Raw genomic sequence first — 20,856 nt, 5'->3', positions numbered from 1 at the left:
GCGTCACGCCAATTTGTGCTAAACTTTTGCGCCTGAATTTAAACGACTTTGATGCGAGCTTAGCGTGATAGACCATCGATATGCTTGGTGTGCACACGCATGCATTACATGTATGTGGTTCATGTGGTTTGGATTATGGCAAAAAAAAAGCTCATAATGAATTTTGCAGTTGAAGCTTTCCACCAGTTTGAGCCGTTTGAGCCTGTAACGCAAGAATGAGCTAATCGTAGCAACATTCAACTCACGCTGCTGATTTCCTGTCGTTCTTGGAGGGTTCTTCAGTGAGGGACGTTTAGGAGAGGACTCGGGCCGTGGGGCCACTGGCTGAACAGGTCTCGTCTGTTTAGCTGACAGCCTCTTCAGGCTGACGTGCCGCTTCTCAAACATCTCTTGGACGTCCTCCAGGCGCTTCAGTGCCTTCAGAACATTGGCCTGCAGGCAGAAAGCATCACAATCAATCCTGTTCCATGGTTATTTTTCCAACTGTGAAGTTGTTGCAACGTACCTTGATATCCTCGGACAGGACAACCTCATACTTGTTTTGGAGGTTCCTGAGTTCAGTCAGCTGGTTCTTTTCTGCAGACTCCAGGAAGTGTTCGATGTCAGTCAGAGCTAACTCCGCCCCTTCTTGGGACTGACACTTATCCACAGCCTGGGAGGCCAGCAGGTATATGCCAGACTCACACCACTGGTTGACCTGGAATCCAAACAGGGCGAGATGTCAAAGTAGCTCACTCCACGTGGTGGTGCTGTGTGTCATCACTCCGTTCATTGGTTGCTAATGATGCTTTTATCCAAAGCATTTTACAACAACCACTCGGCTTTCTCCATGAAAAATTTAACCCCGGTCCGCTAGTTAGTGATCACCAATCACTTCACATAAATGACGGCTTGACATTTTTCCGTATCACCACTGTGTTATGACAACTATTCTTGAACGCATTAAGATATAAAAACACCCCTTTGTCAGCGGAGGTATCACCTGCAGATGTGTTGAGGTGGTACCACATGCTCACCTTATCAATGCCCATGTGAATCTGCAGGGATTTGGACAACACGTCTGTCTTCTTCTTGGACTCGTTGCTGAAGTCGTCACAGACGCGCCGCAGCTCCACACATTTGGGTCGAATAGAGTCCACGGCGTAGTGGTTGCTCTGGATCAGCTGGTCCCCGTGCAGTGCGTGGAGCTGGGCCTTTTCCAGTGTGGGCTGAAAGGACAACAACCCACAAAATAGCATTTGGACATGCAGATGGACGCTGGGTCTTTGCTGTTATTAACAAAGATCTACTAAATACAAAACTGGAATAGCTTTCTCTGCAATGGCAAAGAGTCTTAATGAAGCTGATGTGATGTTATGAATGATTGCTCGGCATCGACTCCCCTCATGAAATGGCTCTGCTAAGTTGGGTTTAACATTTCACAATAATGGAGCGACATGAAGGCAGTGCAGGACCAGGACAAGGAACTGATTGGACCTCTGTGTTGGACATATTGCTTGCCAACACTTGGCTGTTACTGGAGCCACAGAATCCAAATGTGGGCCAATGGCAGTGTACCAACAAGCAACGCCACAGGAAAACGTATTGGGATGTAGCCTTTACTTTGTTAGAGGGTGGAGATGTTGGCATAGGATTGAACTGGGGCACTACATTCAAAAAGAAGTCACAGTTTACAGAGGGCTTTGAAGCTGTAATTAGTGAATTTATTAATGATTAGGAAATAAGGGGATAAAAGCATTCATACTTGTTCTATCAAGTCATCACACCTGTAGTTACATGTGCTAATGGTTTGTTAATGAAGCTTCATTGTATAAATGTCAACAGGTAACTGTAAAGTAGGAATACACAACAAGGTTGCAGTATAAAATGTCATTTGCATCCTAGTTCCTCTGTTTGTTTTCCCTTCAGTCCGAGTGAGTAAGTCAGATGCATTTGGAGGTGATTCATTCATGGTTCTGCCCATAATGCAAGTCCAGTTATTTGTTGATGAAATGATGTTGCTACATTGGAGAACTTTCATGATGACTAAAAGCGGCGCGGTGCATGGAGTAGAGAGGGTGCATGGAGAAACCGTGAGGTGGGCGGGTCAAACCCTGGCTGCTCCTTGTCCCATGTCAAAGTGTCCCTTACATGTCATGTAATCTGTTAACTTTTGATCCAAAGTCGCTTTGGATAAAAGCTAAATGACATGTAAGTAAAACTTAGCACAAGCATCACAAACAAATTGTTTATCAACCATTTTGTAATGTGAAATGTCTTCTCAGCTTGCAAATGATTTACAAAGAATTAACACATTTACACCATTAACAATACAGTAATTAACCTGTACAGGCCTCACAAAGGCTGAAATAAGAATGGTTTGGGTTTGACTTCATCAAACGCACACAAGGTAGTGTGCATGCGTGTGTGTGTGTGTGTGTGTGTGTGTGTACGTGTATGTGTGTGTGTGCGTGTATGTATATGTGTGTGTGCGTGTACGTGTATGTGTGTGTGTGTATTTGTGTGTGTGTGTGACTAACCAGAGCCTTCTCTTGCAGTGCTTTCAGTTCTTTCAGCAGATGTTCAACTCTGGCAACACAATCCCCGATATCTGATAGACTGGTAAGAATGTCCATCAAACTGTCTAGAGACACTTTGACCTGCAGAAGCACAGAGGGGATGAAAACAGAAACAAAGACAATGGTTATAATGTGTATTTTTCTTCCACTGATCATATCCAATGTTAGACATGTAATGTAAGACCATCATGAGGATGTGAGGAGGCGGGCAGTCTGCTGTCCTCTGTCCTGCAGGACATATTTGGGCTACATCTGGGCTGTGTCAATACATACCGCATACATTTTGAGATGCTTTTCCAACCACAAAAGTCTTACTGAAACCCGGTACAGCCTCCGGTTTTGAAAACAATTTAGATCCCCCCATTTTCTCAGGCTTGTTCCTACGACCAATTACACTGCGGAGAGTGGCGTCATGCATTATCTGTGACATTTGGTTATTAGGTCATTGCTATGTTTTTTTTAAGACCTTTGTTCACATTTTGGCCTGAATAATAAGATGTCATATTTTACAGCAGTTTTTCAAAGAAAATTGAAATCTATCCAATTCAGTAGTGTTGCTCATGGTTGATGTATTCCCAACTATGAACAAAATCCTCCTGGCATTTGTACATTAGAATCATTTTTCTCCTCAACTAGAGCAGTGGTGGTGCATGGAGTAGTGTGATGCACTGGGATCCACAGGGTCAGTGGTTTGAATCCCGGTTGCCCCACGTGCCATGTCGAAGTGTCCCTGAGCAAGACATCTGACCCTTAACTCCTCCCCAGGCAGAATGTGACGCATGGGTTATAATGCAATGTAAGTCGTCAGCTAAATGACATGTAATGTAACGACTAAATAGACATGAAGTAAAAACTAAAACAGCCATTGACAAGATTAGACTCATGGAATTAGAATTCATCAGGATCGATGTTTTCTAAAAATGAACTGTAAAATAATATTGATATGTCACTCGTCATTCGTATTCCTTCCTCTCTCCCCACAGTTTTTCTCCTGTTAAGTTGTTTATGAGCAAAATAATTTAGGACAGCCCTGCAAGGCAAATATTTTGATTTTGGAGAAAAAACAGTAACTGAGTAAAAAATGAATGAACTGTGACGTGTACTAGCTATTAGCTGATGATATTATGCATGCCATGTGACCCAGGGTGTGATCAGGGATCGGTCAGGTCAGTGAGGGGTTTCAGAGGGAGCCAGGAGGGAGTCATGCAGTGCCTTAGAGCATAAAGGGAGGAGCTGGGCATGAATGTGCAGCCAATCACATACGAGAAGAGCACAAGGGACCCCCCTCTGAACCAATATTGATGGTCATATGAGACTGGAAAGGGGGCTTCTCTATTTTGTAAAATATGATAGAATTCATATCATGTTTGACTGTAAGTGTATTGCTTATTACTTCTGTTGGTTGATCTATTCTTTTTGATTCTTAAACTCGAGCCAGTTGACTCTTTTTGACTCTGGCAGAGTGCAAAGGATGAATCCCCTTCAAGGGCCAGGAGCTCACACCTTTTGAACGTGAGGAGACTCCAGGCTAGAGACATGGACAGATGTACCTCTCTGAAGTCCTGTTCAAAGTGGCGTAGCTGCAGGCACTGCTCCAGCTTCAGATGGTGTTTACACCAGAACTGTTCAAAGGCGTTCTCCGTCTCATCCAGCTGGGCAAGCAACCTGACACACACAACAGGAAATGTATTAGCAACCCACTGACACTTCCTGTAGGACCACATAACACAATCAAGAAAAACTAGTCACCTCTCCACCGTGGTCTGGTTCTCCATCTCGTCTGGGTTGAGTTGGTGGTTCTCCGACTTAGCTGCCTGCTCCTTGATACACCCCAACAAGGTGGTGCCCTGCTTCAAAGCCAGCTTCAGTTCATCCTGGTTTGAAGACAAAAACTGCATTACCATCTGAAACTGTGTGCTTTCTCATGTTATGGGAACATAAAAACATCACATCGTGGCCATTTGCCTTTCATCTGGGGACACGAAGCAGTCTAATGTTGGGGTAACATAGGTGGGGGTTGCTTTCTTACATAGGGAAACATGGGGCAAACTGCAAATACCACACCTTAAAATAAACAGGAATTTTGTTAGCTACACTACAGTCAATTACGTCAAAATGGACTGTTTCCTCCTTTACACAGGACACAAACAGTGGTCTACTGGGTGCAAGTCTTGGGTTTGTGGTACTCATCCATCCACCCAGACCTCCATATATTTGTTTCTGCTACATCATATGACTTCTTTCTTTGTTCTCGCCACAACTTCTATGACCACGAGGGGTCGTTTTCTTATAAGGCGGGATTCCAATGACCTGTCCAATGACGTCTATTCCTTACCCCTGTTCATGAGGCTGTGCTAGTGTTTCACATGGATTCATACAAGTGCTTTCAGGAGTGAATGTAAGAGCGTTTCAGTAGAAGGTACTTGTTACACCGGAAGGCGGAAGCAAATAAACAAACTAATCTTACGCCCTTTGTCAATATGTGTATATGTATATCTGTCTGAGAAGGGTCATAATACCCGGATGTGACTCCCCCCGCCCATTTTACAGAAAAAACATCGGAGCAGACTTCTTGTGAAAGCCAAATATCCCAGAAGGCATTTCACCTCAGCAACAGGTAACAATGGCAGAGGACAATAAACACAACTGAAAGTTGAATTTTATAAATACTACTATATTTAAGTCATGGAATGTTTAGGACTTTTTCAGGCCTGAAGTTTTCTGTGATCGGTTTGTCCACATTGATGTAGAGACACCGATCAGATTATTAGAATCTGGAGCAATGTGAGATTGTCGGGAGTTAAAAGGAATCCTCTCGAGTGCCGGTGCACCAGATCCCTGTGATATATGTTGTAGTGGCCCCTACAGAGTCTTTACTCTATGCACTCTACTAACTTTAAATAGGGGCGGGCCAACAGAGGGGGGGGTGCCGTGCAAAACGAATCAATATGAAAAGGCTGCACTGGACGCCCCGGCAGGCCACGAGTTTGACATATGTGTTCTAGGGCAACCAGGACCTAATGTGACTCAGGCCCTGTCAAGGGGGGGGGGCATTGCTCATGGATTCACACATGAAAAGCTGTGAATGTATCATCGTCATAGTTGGCTACTCGAGCTCTACAGTTACAAATCATTTCCTTTAAATCCTCTGTTGCTATGCATCGATGTAGCGTCCCTGATATGGTGTCTTAGATGTACTGGATCACCTTGAGGTGGCCTTGTTTGTCGGTGTGTGCTGTGAGCAGGTCTTTGGTGCACTGGACGTCATTGGGCAGCTCCGTCTCAGCCAGGTCTGTCCCGAACTTCTCGAGAATCTGGGCTGTGGTTTTCACTGTCATGGCAAAGTTCTCTATGGCCTGTCAAGAGAAAAGGATCCACGTGTGAACCTGCAGAATCCTAGATTGTAACTTATTTTTTGGGAAAGTCCCGAATGCAAGCCTATTGGATCTAATTTTGACTTTTTAAGTCCTAATTTTGACTTTCTAACCCTTCCTTTTTTGTGGCGGAAAGGGGCTTCCATATTGATATGTTCCTCACAGTTCGGTGGTGTATCCACTGATTGTGACAGTACTCCAAATTTCCTCCTAGCTCCCGGGTTAGCTGGCCTTTGTCCACGTAACTGTGCAGGTCCGACAGGGAGTTCAGCATCACAATCTGCAAACACATTTACCACATCACAAATTCACATCTCATTAATGCACATCACTAATTCTGAGTCTTTGTACTTTCTCTCCTCATGGTGGTTCTTTCTGATGGTGGTTACACATGATGGTGGTTACATCTGATGGTGGTTACACATGATGGTGGTTACATCTGATGGTGGTTCTACCTGATGGTGGTTACATATGATGGTGGTTACATCTGATGGTGGTTCTACCTGATGGTGGTTATGTCTGATGGTGGTTACACATGATGGTGGTTACATCTGATGGTGGTTCTACCTGATGGTGGTTATGTCTGATGGTGGTTACACATGATGGTGGTTACATCTGATGGTGGTTCTACCTGATGGTGGTTACATCTGATGGTGGTTACACATGATGGTGGTTACATCTGATGGTGGTTCTACCTGATGGTGGTTACATCTGATGGTGGTTACACATGATGGTGGTTACATCTGATGGTGGTTCTACCTGATGGTGGTTATGTCTGATGGCGGTTTACAGTGTGTAGTCCAGACACATACTAGCAGCATCTAAAAGCATGTATGGATTTATCTAAACTTTGATTTCACTGCTACACTGTAGCTACACCTGTAATGGAAAGAACTTCCCAGTGCATGTATCTTTATCTGTTTTCAGTGACAATACCTAATCTTGAGTTTACATGGTTGGTATTGATGAATGCTTACCGGTACCTTCATTTTGAAGTCATCTTTGTGCATCTTCATCCCAATGTCAGCTATCGTCCTCTGGAAGAACCTGGAAGGACGCAGCACCAACACCAGCTGCAGGTTTCCTGGAAATGCCCCCTGGGTAACACAACCACGTGTGAATTTACAACAGTAACCAGTCCACTCAGCCTCTCTGTCCCACAGTAACCAGTCCACGCAGCCTCTCTGTCCCACAGTAACCAGTCCACTCAGCCTCTCTGTCCCACAGTAACCAGTCCACGCAGCCTCTCTGTCCCACAGTAACCAGTCCACGCAGCCTCTCTGTCCCACCGTAACCAGTCCACGCAGCCTCTCTGTCCCACCGTAACCAGTCCACGCAGCCTCTCTGTCCCACAGTAACCAGTCCACGCAGCCTCTCTGTCCCACAGTAACCAGTCCACGCAGCCTCTCTGTCCCACAGTAACCAGTCCACGCAGCCTCTCTGTCCCACAGTAACCAGTCCACGCAGCCTCTCTGTCCCACAGTAACCAGTCCACTCAGCCTCTCTGTCCCACAGTAACCAGTCCACGCAGCCTCTCTGTCCCACAGTAACCAGTCCACGCAGCCTCTCTGTCCCACCGTAACCAGTCCACGCAGCCTCTCTGTCCCACCGTAACCAGTCCACGCAGCCTCTCTGTCCCACAGTAACCAGTCCACGCAGCCTCTCTGTCCCACAGTAACCAGTCCACGCAGCCTCTTTGTCCCACAGTAACCAGTCCACGCAGCCTCTCTGTCACACAGTAACCAGTCCACGCAGCCTCTTTGTCCCACAGTAACCAGTCCACGCAGCCTCTCTGTCCCACAGTAACCAGTCCACTCAGCCTCTCTGTCACACAGTAACCAGTCCACGCAGCCTCTTTGTCCCACAGTAACCAGTCCACGCAGCCTCTCTGTCCCACCGTAACCAGTCCACGCAGCCTCTCTGTCACACAGTAACCAGTCCACGCAGCCTCTTTGTCCCACAGTAACCAGTCCACTCAGCCTCTCTGTCACACAGTAACCAGTCCACGCAGCCTCTTTGTCCCACAGTAACCAGTCCACGCAGCCTCTCTGTCCCACAGTAACCAGTCCACGCAGCCTCTTTGTCCCACAGTAACCAGTCCACGCAGCCTCTCTGTCCCACAGTAACCAGTCCACGCAGCCTCTCTGTCCCACAGTAACCAGTCCACGCAGCCTCTTTGTCCCACAGTAACCAGTCCACGCAGCCTCTCTGTCCCACAGTAACCAGTCCACGCAGCCTCTTTGTCCCACAGTAACCAGTCCACGCAGCCTCTCTGTCCCACAGTAACCAGTCCACGCAGCCTCTCTGTCACACAGTAACCAGTCCACGCAGCCTCTTTGTCCCACAGTAACCAGTCCACGCAGCCTCTCTGTCCCACAGTAACCAGTCCACGCAGCCTCTCTGTCACACAGTAACCAGTCCACGCAGCCTCTTTGTCCCACAGTAACCAGTCCACGCAGCCTCTCTGTCCCACAGTAACCAGTCCACGCAGCCTCTCTGTCCCACAGTAACCAGTCCACTCAGCCTCTCTGTCCCACAGTAACCAGTCCACGCAGCCTCTCTGTCCCACAGTAACCAGTCCACTCAGCCTCTCTGTCACACAGTAACCAGTCCACTCAGTGACTCCACTACTATAAGCATTGAATCTGATATTATCTATTATCTACCATTGTTGTATATGTTTATAGTAAATATAGAACTTACAGCAATCCTGGATAGAGAGGCCTTCACAGAGCTCCACTTGTCCTTCCGCCGGTCGATGATGATGATGAAGCCGATACTGGCAGCATCCAAACTGGTAACACGGGGGATGAAGACACATGAGTGCACTGTGTCTTTGATCATTTGTGCCTCTGTGTAAAAATGACAGTCTAAAACTCTAAAAACAAAAAATGTACACACAGCTCAGCTATATAGTTAGTTTTTAGTCCAAGTACCACACAGATCTTCTGAGAGCAGGGGGATATTTTCACAATAGAAAACTACACACCACATAGACAATGCAAACAAGGTGGCGGCTAACAGAGGCACCCATTTAGAAGGATGTCAGCCATCACCAGCAGTTAGCAATACCATTGGAATACTTTGGAACTGCAATGCATCTAGCCTGCTGTGTTTGGCCCAACTTCCATAGCTATACAGCTATAAACCACTAATAACACCAATTCAATTGTCTGATAACAGGCGCAGCAATGTGGTAACATTGGTGTGCAATGAGCATAGAGTAGGAGTGTAATTATGTGAGGATGACTCCAATCAGAACTAAGCTGTGTGTTGGAGTGTGTGTACCTGGGTATGCTGGTCAAGTAGGTAACAACATTGAGGAAGTCATCTTCTGGCACTTCGCTGAAGCTGGAGAACTCTGGGAAGATGATGATGGGAGCACCATCTTTCCCTCTTCCTCCTGCAACACAAAAACACCACACAATGTTAAAATTGATGAACTCTTCCTGGACTAATTCCATATCACTAATCTATCATTCATTTAGGGGTCGACTCCATCGGGATAACTTTGTCATTGGAGACCATGAAAAGCCAAACTGGTGTAACTCTTCTGCTTCCACACAATAGACACAAGATGGCAACATTGAGCTGAAGGTCTTCTGGCACTTGATTTTTATGAATATTTACATTACATTCATTTAGCTGATGCTTTTATCCAAAGCGACTTACTGTAAGTCCATTTCAACCATACAGATACAAACTCGGAAGAACAAGAAACAAGAAGGTGCAATTTCAAATAAGCCAATTTACAACTTAATGTTTCTTGTGAAGAGAATTTTCGATCTTAGCAGTAACTAGAGCGTTAAATTGCAAAAGTCTATAATAGTAATTAGTCACAACTAGTTAATGTTCTTTTAGATGATACACTTTACTTTCATCACAGTCATCTTTCTACCTACACAATGGTTTGGGTATAGAGGTGAGAATAGAAAGATAGCTAATACAACATAGAACACTACATGTGGTAACGCCAACAAAGGACGACTGGCCTGTTACAGAGTATACACAGCAGCACACAACATTATATGAATAATGGGTCACATTCCAAACATCAGTCCATGTTGTGGCCCAAAAGCACAACTGTTGATAATGTTGCTTTTAGAAATCTTCTCCATGGACATAGGTCATTTCCTTTAACTCTGTTATAGACATGAATGTGCTTGAAGTCGTATCAATAGTGACAGTTCTGTCATTTACTCGACATACCTGAGAGTGAAGCAAACTGGCGATGCAGCTGCTCTATGATGTCCACAGCCAGCAGAGGCCTGATCTCCTGCTGCATTATCTCATCTGTAAGGAGAAACACAGACATGCTAAACCCCAGAGAATGGCCGACACAAAGGCCACATATAGACTGTAACCGAGAGAATGAATCTCACAATATGAATCATACATTCTGGGAGAGAGGGAGGGAAAGTTATCCAGGTGAACATCAAATCAAATTGTGCACCTGCACTGTCCATCCATACCTTAATTACAGACACTGACAAGGAAGCATCATGTCGTTGTTCAATTTGAGAAAGTATTCTTGAGTCATATTCTGTCATCACACATGAGGCGTGCTTCTGCATGAATGTGTGTGTGCGAGTATCCATGGCCTTCTCTGGACTCTACCTTACTCTAGTTGAACGATTATTTTGGTTCCACTCCGGTTTGCACCTCTGACCACTGCAGAGAGAACTAAACGTCTTCTGTCATTGAGAATGAAGACATGCATTAACACGGACTAGAACATGCTCATGGGTTGTTTGCTGTTGGGGGAGCAATGAAGCTCCACTTGGATATCAGCTACACAGCCTGATGAGTGAAGATCACACACCAAAACCCATATCACCTGAGCATCTCATGTTGCACCAAATGACATGCAGAAATGATTAAAAAGTCAAATGTATTGAAGGCTGTTATTCATCACTTATAATGTGGTGTGACAGCTCATGGTTGACCTCGGTACCTTAAGCCTTTCTGACTGGCTTTTTCCATTGCTTTCAACAGGGTTTTTTTATCCATGTTTTATTAATGTACATCGCTAATTCAGCTTCATTCAGGAGTTCTTTGTGCTTTCTCGCCTAGCAGGTCTCCGTGGATCAGTTTCGTGCGGACCCCGGTTCTGACTCCTGGCTCATGGCTCTGCTGACACCTGCTGCTGCCATCATCATTACTTTAAATATGATTCATATTACTGTCATCATAAACCAACATCTTTCTGCTCTCCCTCCCCACAGAAGCCTCTGTGGATGGTGGTTCTATCTGATGGTGGTTCTACCTGATGGTGGTTCTATCTGATGGAGGTTGTCCCTGCAGTGGTCCTGCCGTACACTTGTTCTGCTACTTGTAATTACTTGTATCATTTCTGTTAGAGGAGTTGAATGTATTGTACATCTTTTACATTGTTGATTCTGTACACATGACATCCATGTCAGTCTGTCCATCCCAGGAGAGGGATCCTCCTCTGACCTTCTCACTAAGGTTTCTTCCCTTTTTTCCCCATTGAAAGGGTTTTTTCATATTTTGGGGCGTTGTTCCTGTGCCGATGTGAGGGTTTGGGGACAGAGGATGCTGCATGTGTACAGACTGTAAAGCCCTCTGAGGCTAATTTGTAATTTGCGCTATACAAAATAAAATGAATTGAATTGAAATTGAACAGCTTCCTGGGAAAATCAAGTTCATTTAAAACCACCAGGACATCACCTCCTGAGGTACTGGGAACACTGGGAACACTAGAATTCATTGGGAACACCAACGCATGTCTAGACCAGAATGATTTAATCTGTGGTATGGACACAAGCCACAAAGTGGATTGTACTTGTCTTTCTTGTTTTTTACTACGCCTGCTGATTGTACCCTACCCGACTTCTATTTTATCTTATGTTGGGACACATGTAATAACCAGTCCACTCCGTGTCTTCGTCCCACCAGTGGAGGCTGGGGTGGAGCCGCCAGTCTCATCTCTCTAGGAAGCTGTGGGGGTGTGGCCCTCTCGTCCCCAGCATTATTGACAATAAAGTACTCCCTCAAGTGCCTTACGGATTCTAGAGGCAATACAAATAGTAACTAAATAACTGCCTTTCAGCACAAAATAGATGTAGTCACCAAATGTTGTGTATCACATTTCAGTATGTGTGGCTGAGGTCATTTTTTCCAGCTCCAGCTGAGGAGAAAGTGCGTTAGCAGCAAATCAGAATTCAGTAGGAGGAACAACGGCCTCTGTGGCGTTTGTGAGAGAGAAAAACAGGCGGAGTGTGTGTGGATCGTACCTGTGTGCCTGGAGTCATGTGCTGCTTGTTTGACCTGGTGGACGTGACCTTTGTGGACCACATGGTGGACAAGTGCAGCCTCTTTATACGGCTTTACTCCCAGCAGACGCTGTTGGATCTAGTCTTATTCTTTTCTACCGCCTAGACACACACACACACACACACACACACACCGCCCCCACGCCTCCCTCACCCACCCCCCTCGGACGGTTATTTCATCGTATTTTCTGCCAAATATTACATGAAACCTGTCCGTAGGGCAAAGGTTGGGGATCCCTGACATAGTTAGAAATCGGCACATGCACACAGACACACACACACACACACACACACATTGTTTTCAGTAGAATGTTGTTGTGTTTTTAGGAGGACTTCCTATGAGAGAGTAGACTCCCAGCTGTGTGTAAACAGCAAGTGAAACGTACGGCTAACGGAGTCAGCCGGATCCTTTTCAAAAGGAGACGAAGCAGGTTTATCGCCATAGCAACACATGGAACAACTGGAACCTGCTTCATTTGAGCTGCTGGGTTAGTTCACCACTCCCCTGGCAAAAAAGGGAAGACACCTTTAGAGAGACAGAGGAGGATCCTCCTCCGGGACGGACAGACTACGATGGACGTACAGAATGAACAACATGAGAGTGCACTACATTTGATTCAAATACATATGCGTTCATCTTCATCTCCTGCTCGCCTTCCTCTACGTCTATTTGCCGTTGTACTGGTTTTGGTGATCGGACGGGCGATAATCCTGATCAAACTAACGAGACAGTTTGAGATGTCAATCATCTTTGTAATTCGAGCTGGATAATGGGACATTTGATGGACTTAGTTGAACCACGTACGAGGAACAGGGCCCAGATCCTCAAATGAAAATCACACAGGTGGTTCCTGTATGTTTGTTTACACCCCTGACTGTTCTGTTCATGTCGAAGGAAACCGGACTTTGGTCTGGACTGTGACCGGGGTGTGGATCCGGACCCAGAAGCCGTCCCATCCAGACCCGGACCAAAAGTTAAAAAAAGTATTTTTGTGATTCATTCATGACAGCGCACGTTTCGACTGCGCAGCTCTACTCGTCTTTACGGTAGTGGCTTCATGACCATTAAATCGTCTCAATACAGCGGACAGATGGGAGAGGTAGCGGAAAATTACAAATAAAAAGACGGTAGGAAGAAAAGAAAGATGTTGAGACGTGAGAGAAAGCGCGAGAAAGGGACGAGTGAGACAAATGGACAGCGACAGTAGAGCATTTAATCCATAATGAAGGAACTGGTTTCTGTTCATACTTCCCATTGCAGCACTAAACCAGAAAGCAGCCCTGATGCCTTCAGGTACAGGTTTAAAGTCCTGGCAGAAACAAATAGATCTTAATTCTCCCGGAGAGTGGAGATAGATATTTGCTGAGACTGTCAAGTCCAAATGTGAAGCAAAAAAAGAAAAATTCAAGCTTATCTTCCTGTTTTTTTTCTGAATTGAAGCGCTTTATTTGAACATTTTGACTTTTTTTTTTTATTGCAGTCCTACTTTTATTTAGTTAATTGAGAACATTATTCATATTTGCAGTCACACACACACACACACATATGTTCAGTTCTTTGCTACATGACAATTAATATTGTCTTTGTCTTGGACCTTTGCTTCTAGATATGTTCTCTAACTGGACCTCATCACATTTTAGTTGACCCCTGGTCTACATGATGAGCAGAAGTGAACCACAGAAGATCACAGAAGAGCTGAAGATCTGTGCAACTGCATCTTCTCCTCTATCCTAACCTGTTCACCTTCTCCACTCTCCTGACACACTGAGAGTGACTCATGGTGAGTGTGGGGGAGAGAGAGAACTTTAAGATGTGCTTGTTGAGCAGCTACCACAAAGAGCCCTTCTCTCCCTGAGAATGATTGTGTACAAGGCTGAGGGTTATAAAAGGCCTCTCTCTTTCCTCTGCTACAGTCGACATGTGACCCCTGAGCCTGTAGGACCTGAACATCTCATGAGGCTCAGCAGGAGCACACACAGACAGACTGAGGCCCCCATGCACGCATGCCAGAGCACCAATGCATCACACACACACACAGCATGCAGTCTAAACTCTGTTGTAGCTATTGTAGGAGCCACATTTAAGTTGATGTTCATGTATTTAAATAACACATTTCTGTTCTTTTATCTGTGTAAAAGCAAAGTGTGCCGGAGGCAAGGCTGTGAGTTATATCACCATGTACATGTTTCTGCTAGTTCAATAAGCATGTAACAGATGGAATGGGACTTTGGTCTTGAACACCAGCCCTTCCTCAAATATGGGATCATATCAATGGGAACAGCAGAAAACCGTCACGCAGAGCCTGTGCTATCTTTAGGTGGTGGTCTCTCTGCAGGTCCAGTGGATGGGGGCGTTTCCTATTTGTCCTCAGGAAGAGGGCGTCAGAGCAAGAAGACAATCACAGGATATCTTGTGACAGGGTCCGCTGATTAACAGGGCTCGCTCCAACACACACACACACACACACACACAGGTTGTCTGACTACAAGCGCACATGGTGGTCATTAGCCTTCTGGGGTATGGGAATGTGTACCCTGGCGTGTATGTGAGTCGCCATGAACGTAAGCATGTTCATAACATACGTTAAATCCAGCTCATCTGCGGCAGGCTTTTGGAGAGCAGGCAGGTTGTGACCATCATGAAATAACTCCATGTTCTGCAGACCACGCCGACCTTAAACGAGTCACGTCGTCCCTGTTCCATTCCCCGTTCTGCCCACTGTGGTGATATTTAAGTCTGTCGTTATTCTCCCTCTGAGGAATGCAGCACTCATGCAAAACTGCCTGGAAGTCCTCTGCACCTTAACAACAGCTGTCTGCAGCTGCTCTGGAGCTCTGGGCTACTCAAGAGACTGCCTGCAGCTACCTTTTGTTAGCGCCATAGCAAGGAAAGAAACAGCTAGTAATATAGATCTCCTTTAAACACACCTATCTATCTTGAAAACAATTATCTGGTCTTGAATATGATTGGCCCTGCAGTGACTACTGACTAAGCATGACAACAAATATATAGTTCTAATCATGGAGAGTAAGAATGGTTGATGTACAAAATGCAGTAGTGAAGTATACTCAAGTAAAAGTTCTGTTGCTTTAAATACATTTTACCTAAAAACATACGTCACATATGTAGAAATGTCAGTAGGCTTTGACTCATGTTAAAAGCAAATCTATGTATTGACCATCACTGCCCCCAAAGCAATCCAAGTAACAACTGTGTCCAGTTTACTGACATCAGTCAGTCAGTCATATTCAAAGGCGCGTATCCGTCCTACGGGGTCAAGGCTGAGTCAGCCCCATCCAGCATGGGGCGAGAGACGGGGTACACGCTGGACAAATCGCAGTGCAACAACCATTCACACACCTACGGGCAATTCACCAAGCCACCGATCAACCTAATCCCCAGAGCATGTATGTGGACTGGGGGAGGAAGCCGGAGAACCCACACGGAGGGGCTGCCGGGCGGGTGGAGCCCAGGACCTTCTTGCTGCAGGGCGACGGTGCAAACCACCACACCCCCGTGCCCCCTAGCCTCCAGACAAGAAGACTCAAATACAATGCCAGCCAAATTATGAAACCTATGAGCAATGAATCAGTTCCCATCAGCAGCTCTGTTCATACTGCACTGTTAGTTGGAGCTAATGCTAGCATGCTAACATGCTCACAATGGCAATGCGACATTGTTTAGCAGTCTCCTGGTGTTTTGGCCTTTCCTTTGGCCCTTGTTTAGGTGTCCTATTGTACAGGGGGACTGGGTCCTTGCCTGCAAATAGAAAACCAGAAGAAATTGTTGCATGCTGCGAACTCAAGGCTCAAGGAAATGTGCTGTTTAAATGTTAAACCTGGTAAGCTCAATGTAGACTCATACGTCCTGATGCAAGACAAGGTCTCAGGCAAAGCATGTAACTATGGCAACCTACCAACCATGTCAGAGATTTCCTGTGATCGATAAAACAACAGTAACTGAGCTATTTTTCAACCCAGTCTGGTCCATGATTTGTACCTGCTGTCTATTATTACAACACCTACGCAAAGACAGAGTGACGCACTGCAGAACCAGGCAGGAGACATTTAAAACACTACACAGATGGACATGCTGAGGGACAGCGTGGAGCAAGGGATGCAGGGGTGGGTAGACCTACTTGACTCAGCGTCCTGACACACACCCAGGAAGTGGTGGAAAGACTCCATCTCTGCAGTGGAGATCCGCACGGTGGAAAATGCTGCTCCATATCTACCACAGCTTGGACACCGAGACAGGGGGGGTCTGGCATCGCAAGCTGCATGGGCCGTCCATCTCCAGTCATTACTCAGCCTGACCTCGGTTGGGTGTGTGTTCCTATCTGCAACATCTACCATCAAGCCTGCTCACTGGCAGAGACAGCAGAATCATCCAGGTCTCCTCAACGCCTCTGCTCTCTGTTAATCACACACACAGCAACAGTGCAGCACTGTGTCCCTCTATAGAGCCAGCGAGGTGCCTCCTGTCCCTGTCCCTGTCTGTCTCTGCGTCATAATCTCTGCTCTAGAAACTAGAGCCTCTTACAGGACATTTGCCTGGCTGAGTGACTCCCAGAAAGCACCACTACCTGCTGTGAGGGAGCATCTGCACACTGACCGCTCCATCCCTGGACACCCATCTTATTTTTAGCCCCAGTGCAACAGGATTACAGTAATGCAATCAAGGGAGACTTCATAACTCCTGTTTTACAGGGGAATAGATTTGTGCAGCAGTCATGTGATTACAATAATCAGTCACCAAAAATGCATGACCGGCTTTAAACTGTTTATTAATATGTATTAATGGTACCATTTAGTGGAGAGCATATCTACTTGAATGTTATTTGCTGGTGGACAGGTGTCACTGTGGGTGAATGGTATGAATGGATGAATGATGACACCAAGTGTTGAAGAGCTTTAAATGATCGGGAAAGAGAAGTACAGTCCATTTAGAATAAAACAACTTGTTTCTAGAGTGACCCTGCCTTGTCAACCTCATACACCTGTCAAGCCCTCCAATGATCAAAAATGAGAGCATTATTCATGCCTCTCAAGGCTTGGTTTTGCTTGACCTCTGGTTCGCTCATACGAACAACTTCCCACTCAACACAGAACTTCCTTGGGTTCACGACCCTAGAGAGATACACTGTGGTCCAGGAAATCACACCATGGGCCCACTTTGACTTCAGGCAATGTCGACGCCAGCTTATTATCATCGTACCCCCAAATCACAAAAGTACATTTACTCATGTACTGTACTTAAATGTAGCATAGCATACTATACTATACTATATGCTCCTAATAAGGGAATGTTGCCCAATTTCCACCTTTAGAAGTCTACTCTGCTAATTTACAGTACTCGTTTCTTTGAAAATAATCCAAAAATAAATAGTACTGGATAAGAATGTAATGATTCCTTGGTGCCAACCAAGTATAAAGTGAAAAATAAGCTGCAACACTAATCCTCCTCCGTTGTCTATCAGACGTCCTTTTTTTAAAAATGACAAGGAATGTCCACATAAACGCATCATAACCAACAATACAGTATGGTAATAGTGATTATAATAGTCAGTCTAGTAAAGACAAACACTCATTAGTAACAGATCATACTCATTCATAAACTCACTCATAACAGAATCACTACAAACATCTACCAGGACCCTGAGCTGGAACAGAAACCCAAATCCACAAGAGTGTCAAGCTGTAGAAACATCACTTACAAATCACTGATCCCATGCTGCTGCTCGGAAACTATCCACGGCGAGAGGAGGGGCCGAGCCGCAGCGCCACCAGCGTCCAGCAGCGCGCACACACACACAGGTGGCACTGTGGTCCGGTCCTGGCTGTGTGTTCCCTCTGCGCGCTGCGGGACGAGCCCTCCTCTTTAGTGTGCAGCAGAGAGAGAGAGAGGAATGTGCATGTTTTGGTCAGAGCGGGTCTGGACCTTGTGATGCGCTTTTCGCTCACCCACCGTATATCCTCAACAACACCCCCATCAGGCAGTGGGAACTCCCCCCTACCCTCCCCTGTTTACTCCCACCTTTATGTTTCCCCCCTCTGGAAGGTTCTTTATTGCTTTTCCATTTGACGACATGCTTCTAACCCTCTGCAGGCCGTTTCTCCACCTTCTTCGTCCACGAGCCCTTTGTCTCCTTCCTTTTTTAGGATATTTCTCACTTTGTAGCTAGTTTCTTTTTCTCCATGAGTCCCTTTGTATTTGTCAGCACTGGCCGTGTCGTGGAAACAGTACAAGAGCAGGCAGTGTCTGCTGAAAGGCCTCAGCCACATGTGTGGCTCCTTTCACTGTGGCTACATGACACGCGAAGGAAGTTCTAGTGCATGGCCTCACAGCAGCCACCACTACAGGTCTCAGTCATACAGGCTGGGGGACTGTATCCTTCACATAACTAATTCTATATTTGGCTTTTCCTGTTCTCCGGCTTCCTCCCCCAGTCCAAATATACATTTTACAAATAGTCAATATTTGTGTTTTTGAAACGTGGATCATATACCCGGTTATATTTGTAAATTAACATATCTGCACTAAATATATGCTTTTCCTCCGCTCCGCTGGTCTCTGCTGGGCTCGGCCGTGTCCCTAAGGAGGCGGGTCTAAGAAGCAGTTAGCCAATCACTGAGTTATATTACTTATATACATTATAATGTCAGCGTCCTAAAATACATTGAGATTTGGGCTTTCCCTTCTCCGCCCTACGTGGAGAAACTAGAGGTCAAACAGCTGGACCCACATCAGCCCCTGACCTCACAACCAGACGACGAGCGGCGTGAAAGGGAAGCCGCTTCTGTACCTGGGAGGTTTAGCTAGCTAGCTGGCTACATGCTAACGGCGTATCCTCAGTGAATCATTGTGAAACCAGCTGATGTGTGGAGCTAAATTATAAAGCTCTGGTGACCACAGTGCCCGCTTTCTTCCTAGAGGGTGACCCAAGAAGCTACAGGCTCCATCCCTCCCAGTGTCAACATCCAACAAAGGTAATGAGTGTTGTATGCTTGCATCATGGCCTACATCAGCACAGGCCTCCAGGAGGAACCAACAAAACACCACACACTGGAAATGATGAGCCTAACAAGTCCTCCCAAGGACTGACTTCCTGTCTGCTGGTAGTCTGTGACTGATCCTACCTTCACATCAGTGATGAGCACGCTACTGCAGCTGTTTCTACTGTTTCTTGTCACTGATGATGTTGTTTACAGATGTAGGGGAACAGAGGCATAACTTTTTACTATGACAGTTTTGCACAAATGTCCCTCGTACAGGAGGACGTAGACCTTTTGTTGAGGATTGACATTTGGTTCTCGTTCCGTTTCCTAAAGCAATGCGACATAAAGTAAAGCAGGAATTCCTACCATAAGAGGATCAACAGCTTATTTGAAGGAAACAATAAATAGCCAGCTGTAAGTACGGTTGGACTTTCTAGTCCCCATAGAAAATAATCTCATCATTCGTAGGATAAACTACTGCAGAAAGGGTGTTTCAAAGGGAAAGGCGTGTGGAGTTTGTTACTGAAAGCTGCTTGTTGGGATTCTCCATGGAGAACATTACCTGGAGGTGAACAACTAAACCAAAGGCCCATATGCGTCATGTGAATAGCAGGGACAAGCAAGATTTAGTTTGGACGACTTGAGGATATAAACGTCTTTGTGTACACGTCCACCTCTGCACACACCCAGTGTATTAAAGCCGTGTCCCCCTCCAGCCTTGATCTGCTCAGGATGGAGCCGCTCACAACATGTGTGCGATGAGAAAAGGAGGCCCGGCTGAAGCCAGTTCTGTCTTGGCCCAGAGGACCAGTTCCATTGTTGTGAGCTGCTCAGCTGGCCTCAGTCCAGCTGAGCGAAGGATATGGTGACCCGTCCTCCTGTTCCACAGGCAGGAAGAGGAAGCAGGGAGAATGCAGCTCTGACGTCATGGCTGGGGGGCTTGTCCTCTGGGTAATACCACCCACTGCTATGCACTGGGTCAACCAAGAGGACCGACGGACGCTCTTTCAAACACAATCTAAATAAAAGCTACAAATCGATTTGCTTGGTTTTATTTAAAATGACAACAACAAAGAAAAGAAAGACTCGAAACATCTGTGGGACATCTGGGGACACAGCAAAAGCAAAAAATCCACGACAAAATAAACTTCAGTTACGAAGCAGTTTTGTTAAATGTGAATATTTTGTTACCATGCGACTATGTGAATGCACAGGTCAACTACAATGCCACATACACCTGTCACCTGTCACCACCTCATCACTCTAATCTCTGTGACACCAGGGACATTAAGGTGTCCTCTGATTTGACTGAGACAGACTGAGCACCCATCAGCCAGACAGGTACAACAACACACCTGATGTCGGGGTTTTTGGACGACAGTACCCTGAAGGGCCATGTGGGGTCCTCAGCCTTCCAGCCTGGATTGTTTTCATTGTGTTCACCTGTGCCTTATTTTCTACCCTTTAAAAGCCACCTTTCTTTGGGTTTGCTGAGTCTTGGAAGTTGTCACCTTTAGGCACTGTGTTAAAATGATTTGATTCTGATTTCAAGCTATTTGGTAGATTTTCAACGTCGACTGGACCATTCTAGTCCATCTCCATAATATAATATAACGTTGTCAATAATGT

The 20,856-nt window shown here is 45.8% G+C and overlaps 1 protein-coding gene across 8 annotated transcripts in view; it reads right to left on the bottom strand.

Moving 5' to 3' along the window:
* Positions 1 to 20,856, bottom strand: part of mcf2l2 (MCF.2 cell line derived transforming sequence-like 2) — a 65,406-nt gene that overhangs the window by 39,503 nt on the left and 5,047 nt on the right. For 5 of the 8 annotated variants that reach the window (XM_037469335.2, XM_037469336.2, XM_037469339.2 and 2 more), the window contains 12 exons: positions 10,142 to 10,225; positions 9,221 to 9,335; positions 8,636 to 8,726; positions 6,910 to 7,029; positions 6,096 to 6,212; positions 5,765 to 5,914; positions 4,308 to 4,432; positions 4,109 to 4,223; positions 2,520 to 2,639; positions 1,017 to 1,208; positions 506 to 697; positions 246 to 432 (listed from right to left, as the gene is read on the bottom strand). In XM_037469335.2, coding sequence (XP_037325232.2) covers positions 246 to 432; positions 506 to 697; positions 1,017 to 1,208; positions 2,520 to 2,639; positions 4,109 to 4,223; positions 4,308 to 4,432; positions 5,765 to 5,914; positions 6,096 to 6,212; positions 6,910 to 7,029; positions 8,636 to 8,726; positions 9,221 to 9,335; positions 10,142 to 10,225 — 1,608 coding nt within the window. Of the gene's footprint in view, positions 1 to 245; positions 433 to 505; positions 698 to 1,016; positions 1,209 to 2,519; positions 2,640 to 4,108; positions 4,224 to 4,307; positions 4,433 to 5,764; positions 5,915 to 6,095; positions 6,213 to 6,909; positions 7,030 to 8,635; positions 8,727 to 9,220; positions 9,336 to 10,141; positions 10,226 to 17,945; positions 18,159 to 20,856 lie in introns of those variants that run through there. The other 3 variants (XM_037469337.2, XM_037469342.2, XM_037469338.2) reach the window with 2 other exon arrangements.

Source organism: Pungitius pungitius, chromosome 7, assembly GCF_949316345.1.
Source record: "Pungitius pungitius chromosome 7, fPunPun2.1, whole genome shotgun sequence".
NCBI classification, from domain to species: domain Eukaryota; kingdom Metazoa; phylum Chordata; class Actinopteri; order Perciformes; family Gasterosteidae; genus Pungitius; species Pungitius pungitius.
The sequence above is the reverse complement of the archived record's forward strand: the minus strand, read 5'-3'. Positions and strand labels throughout refer to the sequence as shown.